The 23047-nt window shown below is 30.2% G+C and overlaps 1 protein-coding gene across 1 annotated transcript in view; it reads left to right on the forward strand.

Moving 5' to 3' along the window:
* Nucleotides 1-23047, forward strand: part of kcnq1.2 (potassium voltage-gated channel, KQT-like subfamily, member 1.2) — a 224154-nt gene that overhangs the window by 3864 nt on the left and 197243 nt on the right. The window contains exons 2-4 of the mRNA XM_051100084.1: nucleotides 403-907; nucleotides 20991-21081; nucleotides 22617-22743. Coding sequence (XP_050956041.1) covers nucleotides 462-907; nucleotides 20991-21081; nucleotides 22617-22743 — 664 coding nt within the window. The 5' untranslated portion in view covers nucleotides 403-461. The remainder of the gene's footprint in view (nucleotides 1-402; nucleotides 908-20990; nucleotides 21082-22616; nucleotides 22744-23047) is intronic.

Genomic DNA, 23047 nt, shown 5'->3' on the forward strand with positions numbered 1-23047 from the left:
AACAAACATGCGGGTGGATTTTGATATGAGAGGACAACAGGAGATGGACTTTTTCACAGTGGAAATGAAAGTTTGAAGTTAAAAACATCTTAATGATGGATTTGTTTCTTACAAACATGTAGCTTTTGTCTTTATAAGACATTAATTGATGGACTGGAGTGGTGTGGATTACTTGTGTATTATTGTGATGTTTTTATCAGCTGTTTGGACTCTCATTCTGACGGCACCCATTCACATTTATTGGTGAGTGAGTGATGTAATGCTACGTTTCTCCAAATATGATGAAGAAACAAACTCACAAACTCACCTACATCTTTGATAGCCTGAGGGTGAGTGCATTTCCAGCAAATTTTTTAGGTGAACGTCCTTTAATTTTTCCCCAAATTTGTTCTCGCTTTATAGGTTTAGTGGCATGGACGATTAATCGCTTTGCATCACCCCTACTGAAACGCATCCCCACCATGGGGGACAGGCTGGGCCGCCAGACCCCTCTGCTATCCCGTGGACGTACGTTCGGATGGTCCACTTCCAGCAACAGCCTCAAACTAAAGAGCTGCGGCCACAACGGCCACGACTTCCTGCACAGCCTGGAGGAGGCAGCAGTGCCCAGCGCTTCCCTCACCGCCGCGCACTCTCCTGTTTCACTGGAACTGGAGCCCGTGGTGAATAATGGATCAAGCGCGCCCGTCGCTCCAGGTGGCCACACAAAGGAGCCACCGGCGCACAGCGAGCGCTGCCAGCCCCTCTCCATCTCCACCGTCCCCGGAGAGACGCCGCCGCGCCCGCTTCCCGTCGCCGCCCGCTTCACCCACAGCCCTTACCACACCAAGACTAGCATGCAGGGCGATGTGTACAACTTCCTAGAGAGACCCGCCGGCCTGAGGTGCTTCCTGTATCACTTCCTCGTGTGAGTAGACCTTTCCTGTTCACTTCTGTTCACCTGTGTGTAGCATTTGTAAATGTGAAGCTTTTGATTGGTTAATAGGGTTTTATAGGGATAAACATTTATTTTGTGTTTATTTGAGGCCATAGAAATCATTTTTTTCATGTACATTATTGATGTTTAGATTTTAGGAAGTTGACATGATTCTGCTAATAAGCAAATATGCTACCTGTCAAAAGTTTTTGAACAGTACGATTTTTCATGTTAGCAAATTAGCATTAAATTAATATTTATCCTCAATTTAAATGATTAAATAAATCATATGCCTCAAATAAACATAAAACCAAAAGAATCCTTTTAACCAATCACAAGTTTCATATTAACATACACTAACAGTCAAAAGTTTTTGAACAGTAAGATTTTTAATTTTTTTAAGTCTCTTCTGCTCACCAAGCCTGCATTTATTTGATCCAAAGTACAGTAAAAATGTTGAAATATTTTTGCTGTTTAAGTTTTTTGAAGCAGCAAATCAGAATATTAGAATGATTTCTGAAGGATCATGTGACTGGAGTAATGATACTAAAAATTCAGCTTTGAAATCACATGAATAAATTACAATATTCAAATAGAAAACAGTTATTTTAAAAAGTAAAAATATTTCAAAACTTTACTGCTTTTGCTATACTTATATATGCAGGCTTGGTGAGCAGAAGAGACATAAAAAAATTAAAAATCTTACTGTTCAAAAACTTTTGACTGTTAGTGTATGTTAATATGAAACTTGTGATTGGTTAAAAGGATTCTTTTGGTTTTATGTTTATTTGAGGCATATGATTTATTTAATCATTTAAATTGAGGATAAATATTAATTTAATGCTAATTTAAGACTATAGAATTTATTTTTACGTGCATTATTGGTTTTTAGAATTGGGTGATGGACACATCCTGTTTTTTTAAATAGCATTTGCTAATTAGCATTTGTAAATATGAAGTCAATAATTGGTTAAAAGGATTTTGTAGCATGCACATTTGTTTTATGCTTTTTTAAGGCATGTGATTCATATAAGGAGAGTGTTTTGTATGTACATTTTTTGTAAATATTTGTATTTTCTTTAGTGTAAATTCTGTTTTCTTTATTTAAGGCATATGATTTATTTAATCAGTTCAAATTGAGGATAAATATTTATGTTTATCTGAGCCTATACAATATATTTTTAATATACTTTTTTGATTTTTATATTTGGGTGGTTGACATTAAATATTTTTAGGAAATTATCATCCTAATAATAGTATAAATAGTATTTGCCAAATGGCATTTGTAAATATGAAGCTTGTGATTGGTTAACAGGCATTTTTCATGTTTATTTTAGGCATATTGTGCTTTATTTAGGTAGAAAATATAGAATTTAAGTTTTATTTCTAGTATTGATTTTAATGTTTGGGAAGTTAGAATGCCTGCTTTGTGAAACGGAATCTAAAAAGCTTTTTTAAATCACATTTTACAAATTGTTTTGTAATTATGATTATTAATAATAATTAAAACATTTTTTTTAATTTAAAAATTGAATTTAAATGTTTTTATATATTTACGGTAGGAAATGTACAAAATATCTTCATGGAGCATGATCTTTACTTAATATCCTAATGATTTTTGGCATAAAAATTGATAATTTTTTACCCAAACAATGTATTTTTGTCTACTGCTACAAATATACCCGTGCTACTTATGACTGGTTTTGTGGTCCAGGGTCACATATTTCATTTTTTTTGTCTGAGGGAGTTGTAAGTGTGACTGTTGTGGACTTCTGAGGGTGTCCTCGTTTAAACTTAGTTTAATTCCTTGCTTTTCCTAGAAATAGTAGATGGACGTCTGGTTTGGTTTGTGCACAAGGCATTTAGGAGTTTATATCTCGTCTTGTTTGTAATGCAGATGCTGTATTTCTTGGACTCGCAGATACAAACTCCTGACATGTTTTGCATGTAGAACCCTCGCATTTGCTCAAGAAAATGTGCTGTTGTTGCTCCAGCCGTGTGTTAATTACAGCTGATGTCGTGTGGATCTCCGTAACTAAAGGAGAGTCTCTATGGCCCGGATGTCTCCCCGCACCTGAAACGGGTCAACCTGATCCTGAAAGCAGCACCTCTGAGCGCGTCTGTGATACAGCGCTAACTCAGACAAAGGTCACCATGAGACACACACGAGACACGGCTCACCTTTAGCTCCACAGGGAAAGCAAGACTTCATTAGTCTCAAAAGGGATTTATTGACAGGGTACAGGAGAAAATGGATGATTTAAGTGTTAAATCACCATTAGGGAAGAGATAGTTTAGGTAATGAGTACATTAGGACCTTGCAGTAGTAATGAAACTAATAAAAAGGATGCATTGATCCAGTTTTGTTATGATTATAAAGGAATAGTGAAGATTGTCTATCATTTACTCACGCTCATAATCAGATTTTCAGTGTATAATGCCTCAAATTTCAGTCCGTTTCTCAGACAAATCTATCATATGAATTAGAAAATATACATATATATATATATGTATATATACACACACCTACACACTTTTTATTAATATTATATACTATGAATTAGAAGAGATATATATATATACACACACACACACACACACACCTACACACTTTTTATTAATATTATATACTATTATCGTTCTTATTGTTTTGAATTTTTTTCACTTTCACTTGATCAATAGAATGCATTCTTGCTAAAAAAAAAAAAAAATGTTAATAAACAATTTCTTATTCAAAACAATTATACCTGTATTTTTACAATATTAAATTGTGTGTGTATATGTGTGTGTGTGTGTGTGTGTGTATATATATATATATATATATATATCATGTTTAGTTATTTTATGTGATATTGTCATTTTTTTAGTTATTTTTTTACTATGAATATATTATTTTGGTTTAATTAATTTTTATTTTAGTATTAGTTTTAATTTACATTAAAATTTTCTTTATATTTAAACATTTCATTTAGCTGCCTATACATTTCTAATTTTAGTCATTTATATTTTATTTTATTTTATTTCAGATTATTTCATTTTATTTTATTTTATAATTACTTTAAAATATAATTAAAGCTCCCCCCTCTATATATGTATGTACAAACAATAACTAATAAAAATGAAAAAATTTAATATACAATGAATTAATAAATATTATAATAGCATATAAATAATACTAAAATAACTACATTACATTACTATAATTATTTACTGTAAATACTTTAATATATCATTAAAGGCAAATAATAATATCTAAAATTTAAAAAGAGCTATCCTAAAAATAATAATAATGACAAAAGTACTAAATTGAAAATTTAATTATTTAAACTGAAAAATTACAATTAAAATTCAAACTCAGAATGTGAAAAAAAGAACAGTGATTGTACACTGTAGCAATAAAAATTTTATGCCCAATTAATCATTCACAATAAGACCAAAAACCTGGATTAATAAAGTAAACAGGAAAAAAAGATGTTGAAATAAAATAAAATAAGATAAAATAAAAAATACGCTTTTTTGTAGGCGTTTTATTTCAGTATTAGTTTTAATTTAAATTTTATTTACATTTAAACATTTCATTTAGCTGCCAAGACAACAGTTTAGAATTTTATTTTATTTTATTTTATTTTATTTGATTTTACTTTATTATTTTATGAGTGAAATTTTAATTTCTGAGTAAAAATTGTTTCTGTAGCTTTTTTTTTTTTTTTTACTGTAGATAGAAAATTTTTAAAAAAGCTTAAATCAAAATTAAAAATGTTGTCTTACTAAAAAGATTTCATGGTTTCCCGCACATATAATTACTTATATATAATTAAAGCTTTCTCTCTATCTCGCTCTATTATTTTATTATTATTATTATTATTTTTAATTTAATCTACAATAATAACCCTGCTCAGAGTCAGTGCCCATCCATTTTCATTATATAGAAAAGTGCAGCATGAACGTCTGTCTAAGTATCTCTTTTTTGTGCATTAGATGTAAGAAAGAATGACATAGCAGTGAATAAATAATGACAGATTTTTATTTTTAGGTGAAGTGTCCCTTTAAGAATACGCTGACAACTCTCTGATCCACTTTTGTCAGTGAATGAGTTCCAAATTCAGGAGAATAATGAATGTTCAGATGTGGCTCTCTGCCCGGCGCGTTTGGCACGTATTAATACTTTTTTTGAGCTTATCGGACAGGCATGTCATGACAGCGATGGAAACTCTCTGGCTGCATGCCTTCAGTGCTGTTTGCTTTGGTGGTCTGATAACCTCTCTGTCTCTCTCTCTCTCTCTCTCTCTGTGTAACTGAGTATCTAGAGTTGCAGTCGCAGCAGTGAACCTGATCTCAGCCTCTTACAAAATTAAACCCCACTGACTGATATTCTGTGCCGCTCCTTTAAGTAACTCTTACTTGCCGATGGTTATCGATGTCAGGTTGTTCTCTGGCTGCTTTGCCAGCGCTGAAGTGGACGCATAAAGATCGTACGCATCCGTTCTGACAGATTAATGACCTGTCTGGGTCTTCAAGTGGCCATGGACAGGAGCTTTTGTACTGGGACATTGTTTCCAAAATCCTGTCGGAGTTTAAGGAAAGGAGGTGACATGTGGCCAAGTATGGTGTCCCGTATTGGGAATTTGTGCTCTGCATTTCACCCATCCGAGTGCACACACAGCAGTGAGAAGTGAACAAGCAACCTAGCCGTTACTGAGACTCAAACCTTTGTGAACTTTAAGTTACAAGTCTGACTCTCTAATCATTAGGCCACGACTGCCTCATTTTTTAGAAATGAGACTCAGACATTACGGTACATTGACTGGAGAAAAAGCATTTTTATTAGTCTTTTGAAATTATTTGTGAGAAATAAAAACTACATATTAAATTTCGAGCTATAAAACAAATTTTTGAGCTATAAAAGTTTTCTTTACACTTTAGGTTTTTCTTTCTACTTATCTGCTACTAAAATTTGGTGTTTAATTCAATGTGTTACTTGCAATTTCTTTGTAATAATTGATAGAATAAAAGAACAGAAATAGAATAAAACAGAAAACAATAGAATAGGTTAAAACAGAAAACAATAGAATACAATAGAATAGAATAGAGCAGAATTGAATATAGTAAAACAGAAAATAATAGAATACAACAGAACAGAATAGAATAGAATAGAATAGAATAGAATAGAATAGAATAAAAGAAAAGAATAAAGCAGAAAACAGTACAATATAACAGAACAGAAAGAATAGAATAAAAGAAAAAAATAGCATAGAACAGAACAGAATAAAACAGAAAACAATAAAATAGTTTATAACAGAATCAAATAAAACAGAAAAGAATAGAATAAAATAAAACAGAAAACAATAGAATGGAATAAAACAAATCAATAGAATAGGTTATAACAGAATCAAAACAGAATAGAATAGAATAGAACAGAACAAAACTGAATATATTTAAAAAAGAAAATAATAGAATAGAACAGACTGAAGAGAATAAAAACAGAATAAAACAGAAAACAGTATAATAGAATGGAACAGGAGACAATAGAATAAAACAGAAAAGAATAGAATAGAACAGAACAGAATAAAACAGAAAACAATAAAATAGGTTATAACAGAAACATAATAGATAACAGAATAGAATGGAACAGAAAAGCAAAGAATAGAATAGAACAGAACAGGAGAAAATAGAATAAAACAGAAAATAACAGAATACAACAGAACAGAATAGACTTGAAAAGAAAAGATAATAAAACAATAGAATAGAATAGAATAGAATAGAATAGAACAGGAGAGAATAGAATAAAACAGAAAACAATAGAATAGGTTATAACAATCAAATAAAACAGAAAAGAATGGAATAGAATAAAACAGAGCAGAACTGAATATATTAAAACAGAAAAGAATATAATAGGTTATAACAGAATCAAATAAAACAGAAAAGAATGGAACAGAATAGAATAGAACAGAATAAAATAGAGAATAAAAACAGAAGAGAACAGAACAGAAAAAATCAATAGAATATAATAGAACAAGAGAAAATAGAATAAAACAGAAATAGAATAGAATAGAACAAGAGAAAATAGAATAAAACAGAAAATAACAATACAACAGAACAGAATAGACTTAAAAAGAAAAGAGAATAGATTAGAAAAATAGAATACAACAGAATATAATAAAACAGAAAAGAATAGATTACAATAGAAAAAACAGATTATAACAAAAAATAGAACAAAAAAAACATTGTTTTATTAATTGAAACAAATTTATTAATTGAAATAAATTGTTTAAATTGAAGTACTAAATTATTGCATGATTTTATTGTATTATTTACTTAAAATTAAAACTAAGTATATATATATATATATATATATATATATATATATATATATATATATGTATGTATATTTGTGTAACGCCAAGCCAGCAGAGGGAGCCCTGACCCATGAACTGACTGTTGCTGCTCCCTCTGCTGCCTCGTTGGTAACTTCCTGTTTGGTGGCCATAAAGGGAGGCCATTTCCAAACAGACAACTGCGAAGTATTGTTTTGCTCTTGTGGACTCTACCAAGCGTTTATCCCTGTTTTCTTTGCTCTGTTTTTGTCATTGCCACGGTTTTGTTTTATTGTCATAGTTTTGCTTTTTGTTTCACGCCATAGTTCTGTCTAGCTTAGCCATCGTTCCTTGCCTTGTTTATTTGTTACTTTTCGGACTGCTCTCTCTGGTTATTGGACTGTGCCTGTTTTGTGGATTACGCTATTGTTTTGTCTTCGTCACACTGTTTGTTGGATATTGACCCTGCCTGTTGACTACGATCTGGTTATTAAAGCTCGCACTTGGATCTTATACGCTTCCTACGAGTCCTCCTTACAATATGTATTTTATATATATATATATATATATATATATATATATATATATATATACACTACCGTTCAAACATTTGGGGTCAGTACATTTTTATTGTTTCTTTTTTTTTTTTTTTTTTTTTTTTTAAGAAATTAATACTTTTATTCACCAAGGATGTATTAAGTTAATAATTAAAAGTTTATTAAAAGTTAATAATAAATAATTTACATTGTTATAAAATAATTATATTTTGAATAAGCACTGTACTTTTTAAACTTGTTATTCATGAAAGAATCCTGAAAAAAAAAATTACAGGTTCCAAAAAATATTTGGCAGCACAACTGTTGATATTATCCAACATTGATCATTCTAATAATAAATCCGCATATTAGAATGATTTCTGAAGGATCATGTGACACTTAAGACTGGAGTAACAGCTGATAAAAATTCAGCTTTTCATCACAGGAATAAATTCTATTTTAAAGTATGTTCAAATAAAAAACATTATTTTATATTGTAAAAACATTTTGCAATATTACTGTTTTTTTTCTGTATTTTTAATCAAATAAATGCAGCCTTGATGAGCATAAGAGACTTCTTTAAAGACTATTACAAGTCTTACTGACCCCAAACTTTTGAACAGTAGTGTGTATATATATATAAAAGACCTAGTAATAATGACAATAACAAAATTCTATTAATAAATTTTTGTGACTAATTTTGGAGTAACTTGTATGTAAAATGATGCTACACACACAAACATCAATAAAAAATAAAATTTAAATATAAAACAAATGCTAATCTGATAATAATACTAAATACTAAAATAACATTGATTCCAAAAGCAAAATATTATGCGCCAAAAAAGGTACGTTTAAATACAATACTAAAATAAAAACTGATAAAAATAAATAAAAACTGATTAAAAACTATTCAAAAGCTAATAAAAATGACACAATTACTAAACTGAAAATTAAATTATTTAAACTGAAAAATTACAATTAAAATAAAAACTACACTTTTTTTTTGTAGAGGTTATGAACTATAAAATTAAAAATGAGCCTCTCAGATCATCAGAGGAATCTTTATATAGTCTTTGTTCAATCTCATTGTTTTCTCAAAAAAAAAAAAAATTATAATGATTCTCTTACAGGCTGCAAAATTACTTAGCTTTCATATTTTTAAACATGTGCCTTTTTTGCCAAAGGCTACAATTTGCAAAAAGTGCGGAAGATAAAAACAGCCAGCACTGTTGCATTATGGGAGATTTCCTACAGCTATGCACATGGCCAGGTGCGTCTGATGAACCTTACGCAATGATCCACATGTCAGTGCACCGTTTCACCCTCTGCCTTTGCCACGCTGCAGCTGCACGACTGCAGACGTTTTGATATTTTATGTAATGCAGGAATGCATTCTAATGCAATATTTGTGTTTCTTGAAGATTCGGACACAGACATGCCACATTGAGACTCATTAAATGACACCATGCAACATCTCCATTTCATCTTTCAGCATGCAAATACGGCATGCGTGATGTATCAGACTGTCTGTCGTCTTTATATAGCATTGTATATAGAGCAGACGTCCTGACCTCTGGTCTTTAAGATCCGTCTGATCTGTCTGTATTTCTCATTTCAATTACAGCTGACTGAGCAGCTTAGATATGATGGGAGTATCAGAGACTCCCGTAAATCAGTCGGCTGAGCTTTATCATTGAATCTTATAGGCTGAGAGAAGGGGACGGAGAGCTGTAGGATCATCTGTAGGATCATCTCAGGTCATCTCAAAGCTTTCAGAAAGCATTTAGCAAATGTAGTGTATCTTGTTGCTGGCACATGTGAGACATCTGAAGTCCACTTAGTGTAGTTTAGATCTGTCTGACTCATAGATTTGTGCATTTTATTTGTTAAATATAAACCCATATGCTTCAATATGTTTTATAATTCCATATGTTTTATTTGTTAAATATGAATACATATGTTTCAAATGGGGACAATATCGGGGACAATATCGACAATGGCAAAAAGTGGTGGGGACATGTCCCATCCGTCCCACCCCTAAATTACGTCTATAATACAGAGACTCTGTGGTGATATCAAACGTTGCTTGTTATTTTGAGCATCTTAACTAGCTCAACTCAGAAACTTTGTCTTAACCAATGGCGTGAGTTTGGGGCGGGACTATCCGTTTGGCTGACCAATGACAGACATTATTTTGACTTCCGTTTTAAAGCACGTTAAAACACGTTTTAAACTAGCACGTTATTGGGAAAGGTGATTGCACAAATTCATAAAAAAAAAACGTTATACTCACTTCTGCTGTAAGTGAAGCTGGATCACGAATGATTTGCGCGAACATAGACACATTTATGTAGATCAGGAGGCGCATTCCCTTCATGAACAAACGTAATCCGCTGCATCTTCAGCGGCTCAGATGTCGGGAGTAAATGACGACCACTATGTTTATTATTACATCCAGCAACTCAACACCTCAATCGCTCAATCAGAGATATTCTTGTCTAACTTACATCCCTGCTCCGGCATCGAAACAATGGAGGTTCTAAGGTAAGACGCTCATGTCAGTCAACTATCGTGGGAGCGGTGTGGAGTCACAGTCACATTATTTTTACAGATTAATTAAAAACCACTGCATGGATTTTTATCATTATAGGGTAGATGTGTACATACATTACTAACACACATTAATGTTCAAACAACATGAAAAAGTAAAGTTTGCATCCGATGACCACTTTAAGGTCATAAAGTACTGTATTATCTGAAATAAAAGTAGGGTACAACTGGGCTAAAGGCGTCCCAGGGTAAAAGGCACCTTTGATATTATTTTCCTCTAAACCACTAGATGGCAGAAAAATGTGGCGTGGCACTTTCCAAAACATCCGGTTTTCAACATACACGTGCAAAATTCTCTGATCCTTGAAGTGATTGCGGGATCCAGCGCAAAGTCGATTCTGTGCTTACTTGATCTAATATTTATTGTTTTAAAAAAATGTTGTAGATTTAAGTAGCAAATGAGAATCACTAAAATTATTCCGTATATATTGAGACAAAGGTCTTTCTAATGATTTTCAGTTTTGTTTAAGATACTTAAAATAGCAGTTTTTAAATAACAAAATAATATGTAAAAGTATGGTATTTGAGGTAAAAAGCACCCCTGCTGTTGCAGCTGAAAGGCACAATAATTAACATGATAATTAATAAAAGGCTGACTTTTCCATTTGTTGACCTGACATTGTTAGATTCGGATGGTGAATATCATATATTATGTTGGATGTTCATCTTAGAGATAATCACCATGTTTAGAATGAAACCATCATATTTAAAAACATGCTATTAATCATATCATATAATAAAATATCATTTGTTGTTACTACTGTAAATCTATTTTAAATTATTATGGGATCTCCTTCAATGCTTTCAGAATCTTTACATTTTAAAATGATTTTGTTTCTGTATTTTAAAATATATGTTTTATATTAACATATTTTAATTATTTTATTTATCAAAATAAGCTGAAAATAGTACAAACTTTGCTAAAGTGATTGTTTTGAACAAGTATTAACTTTTTTTTTATTAAAAAAAAACTGCAACTATTACAGAAGGTTCAAACACTCACTGATGCTTCAGAAGGAAAAACCATGCATTGAGATCTGGGGGTGAAAATTTTTTGAAACATGTAAATATCTTCTGTAGCCTCTGAAGGGCAGTACTAAATGAAAAAATATGATATTTAGGCAAAATAAGAAAAAAGTACACATCTCCATTCTGTTCAGAAGTTTTCACCCCCCCAGCTCTTAATGCATGGTTTTTCCTTCTGGAGCATCATTGATTGTTTGAACCTTCTGTAATAGTTGCATATGAGTCCCTCAGTTGTCCTCAGTGTGAAAAGATGGATCTGAAGGATTTTTCTGAAAAACAGCGGCCAGTTTAACAGGAGAAATAAGGGACTCATGAACAGCTATCACTAAAACAAAAAAAAAAAAAAAAAAAAAAAAAAAAAAACAGCTGTGGATCATTCAGGTAGCAACACAGTATTAAGAATCAAGTGTATGTAAACTTTTGAACAGGGTCATTTTTATAAATTCAACTATTATTTTCTCTTGTGGACTATATGTAAACGTCTTTTACTGTATGTCAAATGTCTTATTCAGGTCAGTACTAAATAAACAATAACATAGATTTTGAATGATCCCTCTTATTTTGATAAAATAATTAACATTTCTAATGATTCTGAAAGGGGGATGTAAACTTTTGACCTCAACTGTATATCAAAATACTGATCCCTTTTTTTAATGCTAAAAGTTCAATTAAAAAATACTTATTTTAATTTTTTGGGGGCCATAATTTTCACATTTAAAAATATACTTAATTGAGCCATAAGAATAATCAGTTAATCCCAAATGAGATCATAGCTGGACAGCTGGATGGATGCAGGAATCATTTTGAACCATTTCCACATTGAAATCCCATTAGACATCAAATATACTGATGATTGTAGTTGTTTTGGCTTGGTTGGCGATGCTTAATGCTCTATGAAGCGAGTCCACTCTTGGCTGGGTGGGCTGGTGGTTTTGCTTGCTGTAATTGTCTCTGATTATTTGCACTTAGAGCGGCTGTATTTACCGAACTGCAGCGTACAGAGACCAGTGTACCGTTTCGTGCTTAAGTTGAGGTGTTGACTGGATTACATTCATGTTCTCTTGTTTCCCTGTCAGGATCCCAAAACCGCCTGCCATCAATAAGTAATCTCAGGCCAGAGGCGGGTCAGGTGATGTTCAGGAGCCGCTGGACTTCACAGCTCTGCTTTTACAGTCTCACAGTTTATGTCTCAACGGTTTGTTTGTGTTGCTTCAGGTTGCACTAGACAAACAGAGACATTTGCAGGTTATTATCCTCACTGCTTTAGTGTATTTCTCAATTTGAAGGTGTATTTCCCCACACACTATCAGAAATAACGGTGCAAAGCTGTGACTAGAGCAGTATTCAGAGGTTCAAAAGCTAAACGGTACATCTTTGTACCTTATTTACCCCAAAATGGTACATAGTAGTACCTTAAAATACATACTGTATTAGTGCTTTACAATTACATATTAGTGCCTCAGTGGTACGTATTAGACCTTAATAGTACATATTAGTATTTTAAAAGGACATATTACTACATTAAAGGTACAAATTAATGCTTTAAAATTACATGTTAGTACCTTAATGGTACATTTTAATGTTTTAATACATATTAGTGCTTAAAAAGTGCTCATTAGTACCTAAATGTTGCATATTATTGCTTTAAAGGTACATATTATTATTTTAAAATTGCATTATAATCTGTAAATTAGTACCTTAAAGGTATATATTAATGCTTTAAAATTACATATTAGCACCTAAATGGTACATTTTAGTACTTTAATACATATTAGCGCATTAAAAGTGCTTTTTAGTACCTTAATTGTACATATTAATGCTATAAAGATGCGTAATAGTACCTAAATGGCCCAAATTAGTATTTTAAAAGTATCTTAAAGGTACAAATTAGTACCTTAATGGTACATTTTAGTACTTTGATACATATTAGTGCTTCAAAAGTGCATATTAGTACCTTAAAAAACCAAATTAGTACCTACATGGGGCATATTAGTGCGTTAAAATTGCATATTAGTATGTTAACGGTATTGGTGTTTTAAAGGTATATATTAGTACCTAAATGGTGCGTATCAGTACCTTAAATGTACAAGTTAGTTCTTTAAAGATATTTTAAAAGTACATATTTGTGCCTAAACGTACAGATTAGTACCTTGAAGGTACAAATGAATGCTTTAAAATTACATATTAGTACCTTAGTGGTACATTTTAGTGCTTTAAAACATATTAGTGCTTTAAAAATGATTATTAGAACATAAAAGGTGCATATTAGTATTTTAAAATTATATTAGTACCTTAATGGTACATTTTAGTGCTTTAATACATATTGGTGTTTAAAATTGCTTATTGCTACTTAAAAGGTGCGTATTAGTACCTATATGGTACATATTAATATTTTAAAATTACATATTAGTACCTTAATTGTACATATTAGTGATTTAAAAATGCATTTTAGTGCCTAAATGGCACATATTAGTACCTTAATGGTATGCTTTAGTGCTTTAATACATTTTGGTGCTTCGAAATTGCTTATTAGTACTTAAAAGGTGCATATTAGTACCTTCGATGGTTTAAAACATATTAGTGCTTTAAAAGTGTATATTGGTACGTAATAATGTTTTAAAGATATGAATTAGTACCTAAGTATTAGTACCTTAAAGGTACATATTAATGCTTTAAAGGTACATATTAGTACCTAAATGGTACATTTTAGTGCTTTAAAACATATTAGTTCTTTGAAAGTGCTTGTCAGTACCCAAATTAGTGCCTAAATGATGCGTATTAGTGTGTTAAAATTGAATATTAGTAACTAAATGGTACATTTCAGCACCTTAAATGTACAAGTTAGTTATTTAAAGGTGCTTTAAAAGTGCATATTTGTGCATAACGGTACATATTACTGCCTTAAAGGTATATATAAAGGTATATTACCACTTTAAAACTGTGTATTAGTTCCTAAAGTGTACATATTAGTATTTTTTGGAAAGGTATCACCCCAGGGACAGTTTTGTACCGCTTGCCTGAGAATGTATGACGTTTAGTGCTTTCTTTTTGTTAAACACAAAAGCAAAAACTTGCTGTGTGGTTGCTGAAGTGTGTTTCAATCACAGTTTTTTTTTGCAAAGTATGCCAAATGTACTGTATATGATAGCATAATCCTCTCCATCACCCTGCTAATGAGTGTTAATATCTTTGCTAAGCTGATGGATGACTCAGATATGAGGGGCATGACTCTGGGAAACAGCCATCACCGGCTTTTCCTGGACGACCGGAAAGCCGTAATCGCTGACAGATAGGTCAGCAACGATCTGTCATCTGCAACCTTGAAAATTGTGCAACAAACAGTACCTCTGAAAACATTAAAGAAACCTGATTTTTGTACTTTTTTGCTGTTTTTCCATCGAGGAAATTTATCAAGCTGTATGAAAGTTTGGGACTGGTAAGATTTTTACAAGAAGGCTTTTCTGCACATCAAGGCTGCATTTATTTGATCAAAAATATAATAAAAACTGTAAAATTGTGAAATATTATTACAATTTAAAGTAACAACTTTCTATTAGAATATATTTTAAAATAATAATTTATTCCTGTGATGCAAAGCTGAATTTTCAGCATCATTACTCCAGTCTTCAATGTCACGTGATCCCTCAGAAATCATTCTAATATGCTGATTTGCTGCTATATATTGTTAATGACATTGTTGATTGTTTATCATGCATTGAACGTCTCTTTATATGTACTTCCGCTTCTGTAGGCGAACAGTTTTAATGGACGTGATGAATGACACTCGTCAGTCTGATTTTGGGATCTGGCTCTGTAATGCACCAGATGTTTTGTTTTAATCAGGTCTAGAGTTTGTCCTTCATTTTTTATTATTATTTTTAACCAGTGACCGGGTTTGTCCCAAACTCCCGGTCCTATTAGGTGCCGGCGTGCCGTGTCTTCTTAACGCAATGGGAGGTTGATTGAAAATGGCTTGTCTAAGGCTGAGTTCGGATGGAAATGTTATTGTTTTTTGGGCTGGGAATCTGGTTTGGATTTGGATTTTAATTTGGCTAAAGGCGAGAGCCCTGGATGTGTCTGCAGGGGTCCATGGGATTGACAGGAACATACTGTTGGGTAGAGACTCACATCTGCACACAGAGACAGTGATCCTGCTGTGAGAAACAACTCATGGGGCGTGTAGGGTCACAAGGCCAAAGGTCAAACACAACAAGAGCTTTCAGAAGATGCACAGCTCCAGACTAGATTATGTACTGTTGGTTTAAATCTGTAATTTTTGTTAATTAGACTGTAGTGATTTAAAATATTTATATTTTATATTTATTAAATGATATTTCATTTGCAATTTATATTCTAATTTATTTAAATGTTTACATGAAAGTAAATATATATTAAACAAATTATAAATATACAATATAGACCATTTCGCTAGATGTAAACAACACTGGTCCAGAAGCGCTTCCTGTTTTTTTTTTTTTTTTTTTTTTTTTATTTCACATATACAAATACATCTTAAAGGTGCTAATGTAACATTTTCATCCAGTCAGATGTTATGTTGGTTGTATTTTTTTGTGATGTTTGTGTAAAGTTAAAAAAAAAAGAAACAGGAAGTGTATCGGGACCAGTATGTTTACATCTAGCGAAATGGTCTATACATTATAAATGGCATTATTTATATTTATATATGTAAATATATTTATATGTGTAAATATCGTAATATAAATATATACTAAATTTAAATATATTACAACATAAATATAAATAATACATTAAATATTATTTAATAATAAAAAAAGTACACAGATATGTCATATGTAGATAAATAAAATATAAATTCTAAATTAATTTAAATATTAAAATTAAAGTAAATCTATATTAATCAAATTATAAATAAACATACTAAATATATTATTTAACACAATAACGAATTATTAATTATTTAATAAAGTACACACACACACACACACATATATATATATATATATATATATATATATATATTTAAATATATATCAATATAAAAATAAATTTATATAATTATTTTATAATTACAATATTTAATAATTACAAAGTACACACACGTGTAATATTTGTATTATTTACATATATATATGTAAATATATAAATAAATATGAAATATATATTTTAAAGTAAATCAGTATTAAACAAATTATAAATACACATTCTAAATATAAATAATTAATTACAAATTTATGAGTGTAATATATATGTACATAAATGTAATATAAATAAACATTCTAAATTATTTTAAACGTTTAAAATAAATCAATATTAAACTAATTCTAAATATACATTCTAAATATAATATTATACATTACATATTATTTGATTATTATTTTTAATATATTTGAATATAATTATTTAAAATATTTAAGTATAAAATATATTAATTCTAAAAAATAAAATAAAATATTTAAAAAAGTACATATATATATATATATATATATATATATATATATATATATAATACATATGTAAATAAATCTAATATAAATAAATTCAAAATTAAATATTATTTAATAATTAAAAGAAAGTGTGTGTGTGCGTGTGTGTGTAAAATCAAGTATAATTATATAAGTTTATATATTTGAGTAGTTAAAAAATGTATGTGTGTGTGTGTGTGTATATATATATGTATATATATATGTATATTTGTATATGTATGTATAAATATAAATACTAAGTTAAACATAATTCAATTCAATAAATCAAACATCTCTCTCTCTCTCTCTCTCTCTCTCTCTCTCTCTCTCTCTCTATGTGTGTGTGTGTGTGTGTGTGTGTGTGTGTGTGTGTGTGTGTGTGTGTGTGTGTATGTATATAAAATACAGTAGTTTTTTCAAATATAAATTCAACTAAAGCCAGTTTAATTCTTTCATATTTTGACTATTATTCACAGATGGTACCCGACCAGTTCGTAGTAACAATTCCCTGCTACTGAACCTTTGGACAGATTTAAAGGGATATTCAGCTTATGAAACATTATTACTCTTTCGTCTATTGACCTGGCTCTTAATCCATATTTGAGAAAACGAGGGAGGCCATATTTGTTCCATTTACGGGTTTCACGTCCTGCATCTGTGTTAATCCTGCTGTTGATGGTGTGATATCACAACATCTGGTCATTTCTGAAATGGATTAGAGGAGCATTTCTTCTTCCATACAGTGCAGCTGCAGTCATTTAGCTCGTCTGAGATCGCTTATATTTTACATAAGCCCAAAATGTTCTGAAACGGCATACAGTATGCACTTGATTTCTGAACATAATCGCCTTGTGTGAATAGTGTTGAGAGTGTTCAGTGACAGAACTTAAAGAACTTCAGTCGTAATCTGTTTTGGCCTTCTGGTTATGGACTCCAAACTGAGTGAATGTTTAAAAGCCAGATAATACAGCAAAACTGTAAAAAAGTGGAACCTTAAGAGCAGAACCATACAGAAATAGAATGGAATCCTATAGATTTTTCCCTCAGCAGAAAATACCAAGTGCATGTTTATAATTATTACCCAGCAAGACATCTACTAATTTTATTATTTTATTTTGTTTTGTTTTGTTTTGTGTTATTTTATTTTATTTTATTTTATTTTATTTTATTTTATTTTATTTTATTTTATTTTATTTTATTTTATTTTATTTTATTTTAGATTTTATTTCATCTCAGGAAAAATGTACTTGTTGTCTGTACTTACCACCCAGCTGAGACATCTACTATTTATTTTATTTTATTTGATTTTATTTCAGGAAAAAATAGCAAGTACTTGTTGTCTATACTTACCACCCAGCTGAGACATCTCCTGTTTTATTTTATTTTATTTTATTTTATTTTATTTTATTTTATTTTATTTTATTTTATTTTATTTTATTTTATTTTATTTTATTTTATTTTATTTTTTTATTTCAGGAAAAAATGCCAAGTACTTGCTGTCTACTTACCACCCAGCTGAGACATCTGCTGTTTTATTTTATTTTGTTTTATTTTATTTTATTTTATTTTATTTTATTTTATTTTATTTTATTTTATTTTATTTTATTTTATTTTATTTTATTTTATTTTTTATCTTAAGAAAAATGGCAAATGCTTGTTGTGTATACTTATTACCCAGCTGAGACATCTACTATTATTTTATTTTATTTTATTTTATTTTATTTTATTTTATTTTATTTTATTTTATTTTATTTTATTTTATTTTATTATTTCAGGAAAAAATGGCAAGTACTTGTTGTCTGTACTTATCACCCAGCTGAGACATCTACTATTTTATTTATGTTGTTTAATTTAATTTAATTTAATTTAATTTTTTTATTATTTTATTTCAGGAAAAACTATTTTATTTATTTATTTATTTTTTATTTTATGCATTTTTGGATGCATCTTTATGTCAGATCTGTTTAATATTGTATTTCTAATATTTTAATATAATATTTGCTAATATTACAAGCCCTTGCATTAGAGGAGTGTATGACGGTACTTTTTTTTAAATGTTTTTATTTTTTTTACTTTTCCAGTAGCAAAGAATGCATGTGCATGTGTAAACCTAAGAGTTACACTGAGGACTATTAATGCAATTAATTTATTTAGAACAGAACCTTTCAACTGAACCCAGAGGAACAGAACCCTACAGTTCTGACTCATTTGCTGAGCAGAGCCTCTATAAGATCCACACTTCACCCAGGTGCTGTCACTATTTGAGGATGTCGCTCATTGTGGTTTGAGACGCTCACATGCGTGCCGTTAGGCGACCACCATCAGTCACAAGAGACTCGGCCGCTCCGAACACTCGAGGTCAGCGTACATCTGGACGTGACGTAACTCCCGCAAGCCTTTGCCGCTTTATCTTTTGTAATACACATGTGACTTTTTGATCTCCGACTGCTGTGTGAGTCACACTGTGTTTGTCTTTTTGAGTTGGAAGGAGAGTGTGTGTTTGAAGAAGAAGCGTGTGGGTGCGTGTTTATGCAAGTGTGTAATCTCTCTTGTGGTTAAACGCTCCCCCATCTGTCCTCTGTGTGTGTGTGGCGAATCCTTACACACAACAACAATACGTTAATAAACACTGTTCTGTCTAGAGATGTTCAAAACCATGACATGTCTGTGGGTTTTCTGAATGACTGGTAGATTATTTTGTTTGGCTGTGTTTTGATGATGTTTTATTAAGTTGATTTGAATGTGACAGGGCATTAAAGGAGATTTAAAACTTTTGATGAAGGTTTTTAATTGCAAACTGGCACATGCAAAAACTGAATGAAAAATAAGATGACAATGAATGCGGTTGAAGACAAATCAGTGCATGTAAAATGTATTTTAGGGGTGTCACTGATGATTATTTTGGTAATCAAGTAATCTGTTGATTATTCTGATGATTAATCTAGTAATCGGATCATTATAATTATTTTTTGTAGTAATAAAAATAGACCTAGGTGAACAATAGCCTTTAAAATTACTTAAAATACTCATGGCAGTGAGGCAATAATAATTAGTTCAAATGAAGTATCAAAAGCAAGTAATCGTATGGTTTTATTATTAACTAAATTGTTAAAATGCATAATGTATGATAAACAGTAGAGCTAATTAATGTATATTACTGATCCTGACGATTGTTTGTATATTTTTACTTTAAAATTTTATTTATTTATTTATTTATTATTATTATTTTTTTTTTTTATTTTATTTTATTTTATTTTATTTATTTATTGATACCTCAGCGGGAAATACCAAGTGCATGCTTATAGTTATTACCCATCTAAGGCATATACTAATTTTTGTTAGTTTAGTTTAGTTTATGCATTTTGTTTGCATCTTTCTGTCAGAGGTGTTTAATATTGTATTTCTAATATGTTAATACAATATTTGTTGTGCATTTCTAAAAATGTGTTTTTATTTTATTTTATTTTATTTTATTTTATTTTATTTTATTTTATTTTATTTTATTTTATTTTATTTTATTTTATTTTTGCATGCATCGTTCTGTCAGAGGTTTTTTTATTTTATTTTATTTTTATTTTATTTTATTACCTAGCTAAGACATCTATTTTTATAGACATAGACATATATTTATATTTTATTTTATTTTATTTTATTTTATGCATTTTATGCAATTTATGCATTTCTGCATGCACCTTTGTGTCAAAGGTGTTTAATATTATATTGTAATATAATATTTGTTGTGCATTTTTCAAATATGTGATCGTGCATACTAATATTATTTACAGGCTCTTACATTATAACAGTTTATAACAATACTTAGATATTTAGATGCTGATGTGAACCGTATGTACCGAAGTGTTGAGTAGTATTGCAGTTGTTATAAGCTGGCGTACTGTAATCAAAAGTAATTAGTTGCAAATGTGAATTGAGATTATTTGTGATCAGGATCCAGTATCAGTTGCCTGCAGAAATCAATTCAAAAGAAACCAATTGAAATCTGCATCAGACTCTGATGAAATGGCCATAAGTGCTTTTGATGGGAACAGATAATGATGTGGTTTTGAATAATTCGTTGAAATCATTAAATGGAAAGCGATACACCTTTGTGTAACGACAGATCTTACCTACTTTATGTGCGCAGGTTCCTCATGGTCCTAGTGTGCCTGATATTCAGTGTTCTGTCCACCATCGAGCAGTATGCAGACTTTGCAACAGGATCTCTCTTCTGGATGGTGAGCATTATCAACTTTTTAAATTTTTATTTATTTTATTTAAATGTTTTTTATGCCCAGCTAATTTATTTTATTTTATTTTATTTTATTTTATTTTATTTTATTTTATTTTATTTTATTTTATTTTATTTTACTTTACTTTACTTTATTTTATTTTATTTTATTTTATTTTTACCTCAGCAGAAAATACTAAGTGCATGTTTTTTACTTATTACCCAGCTAAGACATCTACATTATTTTAATTTAATTTAATTTAATTTAATTTAATTTAATTTAATTTTACTTTACTTTACTTTACTTTACTTTACTTTACTTTTACTTTTACTTTTACTTTATTTTATTTTATTTTTACCTCAGCAGAAAATACCAAGTGCATGTTTGTATTTATTACCCAGCTAAGACACCTACAATTTATTTTATTTTATTTTATTTTATTTTATTTTATTTTATTTTATTTTATTATTATTATTTTTTTATTTATTTATTTTTTTTACCTCAGCAGAAAATACATAATACCCAGCTAAGACATCTTCTAACTTTTTTTTACATTTTAAAATTTATTTTATTTTATTTATTTATTGATTTTTTTTATCTCAGCAGAAAAATACCAAGTGCATGTTTATACTTAATACCCAGCTAAGACATCTGCTAACTTGTTTTTTACATTTTAGAATTAATTGTATTTATTTATTTATTTATTTATTTATTAATCTCAGCAGAAAATACCAAGTGCATGTTTATACTTAATACCCAGCTAAGACATCTGCTAACGTTTTATGTTATTTTATTTTATTTTATTTTGTTTTATTTTATTTACCTCAGGAGACTTTATTACTCAGCAGAAAAAAATGATTGATTGAATAACATGGACAGATTAAGCTATTTTTTATTAAAGTAAGGGGGTCTTTTTATTTAATTGTGCAGTAATGCAGTACTGTATTCTCCCACTGGATGGCAGTGTGATATCTCAGTCGAGCTGATGTTGCGTTTATGCACAGGGCTTGAAGGCTTGTATTCCCGTGAGCACATTAAATATTACTGATTGAGTAGTTTTATATTTCTGTCAGTACACCCACACCTGAAGACACCTGTGGGGCGGGTCCCAGAGAAACCCAGAGGCTTTGAACAGCGTCCAGACACACTTCATCAAACCAGCGCTGGCAGAATTTAATGCGTGTTTAATTGCACAACCTGGATGACAGATTCTGATGAGAGACACGAGCGAGTGTGTGTCTGTTTATACTGTGTGTGAGATAATACTCTGAGATCTCTTTAAAACCAAGGGTTTTAGGCTGCAATTAAAAGTCAGTGAGCTCAATATGAACATTTCTCATCAAATGCTCTTGACTCTTGGATGTTGGATGACAACTAGTGACTCGTTAGAGACTGTTTTTATTACTAAAGGCAAAGTTTACCTCTAAATGAGTTATTTAATTTAATTATATTTTGATTCGGTCCAAGCTGGATCCTCTGGCATGTTGATCAGACACACATATATACATACAAAGATCCACCTGTGTCTTTCTGCTTTGCAGGAGATTGTACTGGTGGTGTTTTTCGGGACGGAGTATGTGGTCCGGCTGTGGTCGGCCGGCTGTCGGAGCAAATATGTGGGCATTAAAGGCCGTCTGCGGTTCATCAGGAAACCCATCTCCATTATAGGTATCTGCTTGAATGAATTATATTACTTTAGGTTTGTTTCTCACACTGGAAATTTATCTAACTTCAATATTATTTTATTTTATTTTATTTTTTATTTTTATTTTTTTTATTATTATTATTTTATTTTATTCTTAAAGGATGGTTATCTGGTTGTCCCCAGTATAATTTTAGTATAATTGAAAAACTATTAATTATTTAATTAATAAAATTAGTGTTTATTTTTATATTTTAAATTTCCATGATTTTTTTTTTTTTTTTTAGAAACTTTGTTGTGTGTTTTTGTCATTTTTATTTATTTATTTGT

The sequence above is a fragment of the Labeo rohita genome, chromosome 25 (assembly GCF_022985175.1).
Source record: "Labeo rohita strain BAU-BD-2019 chromosome 25, IGBB_LRoh.1.0, whole genome shotgun sequence".
Taxonomy (NCBI): domain Eukaryota; kingdom Metazoa; phylum Chordata; class Actinopteri; order Cypriniformes; family Cyprinidae; genus Labeo; species Labeo rohita.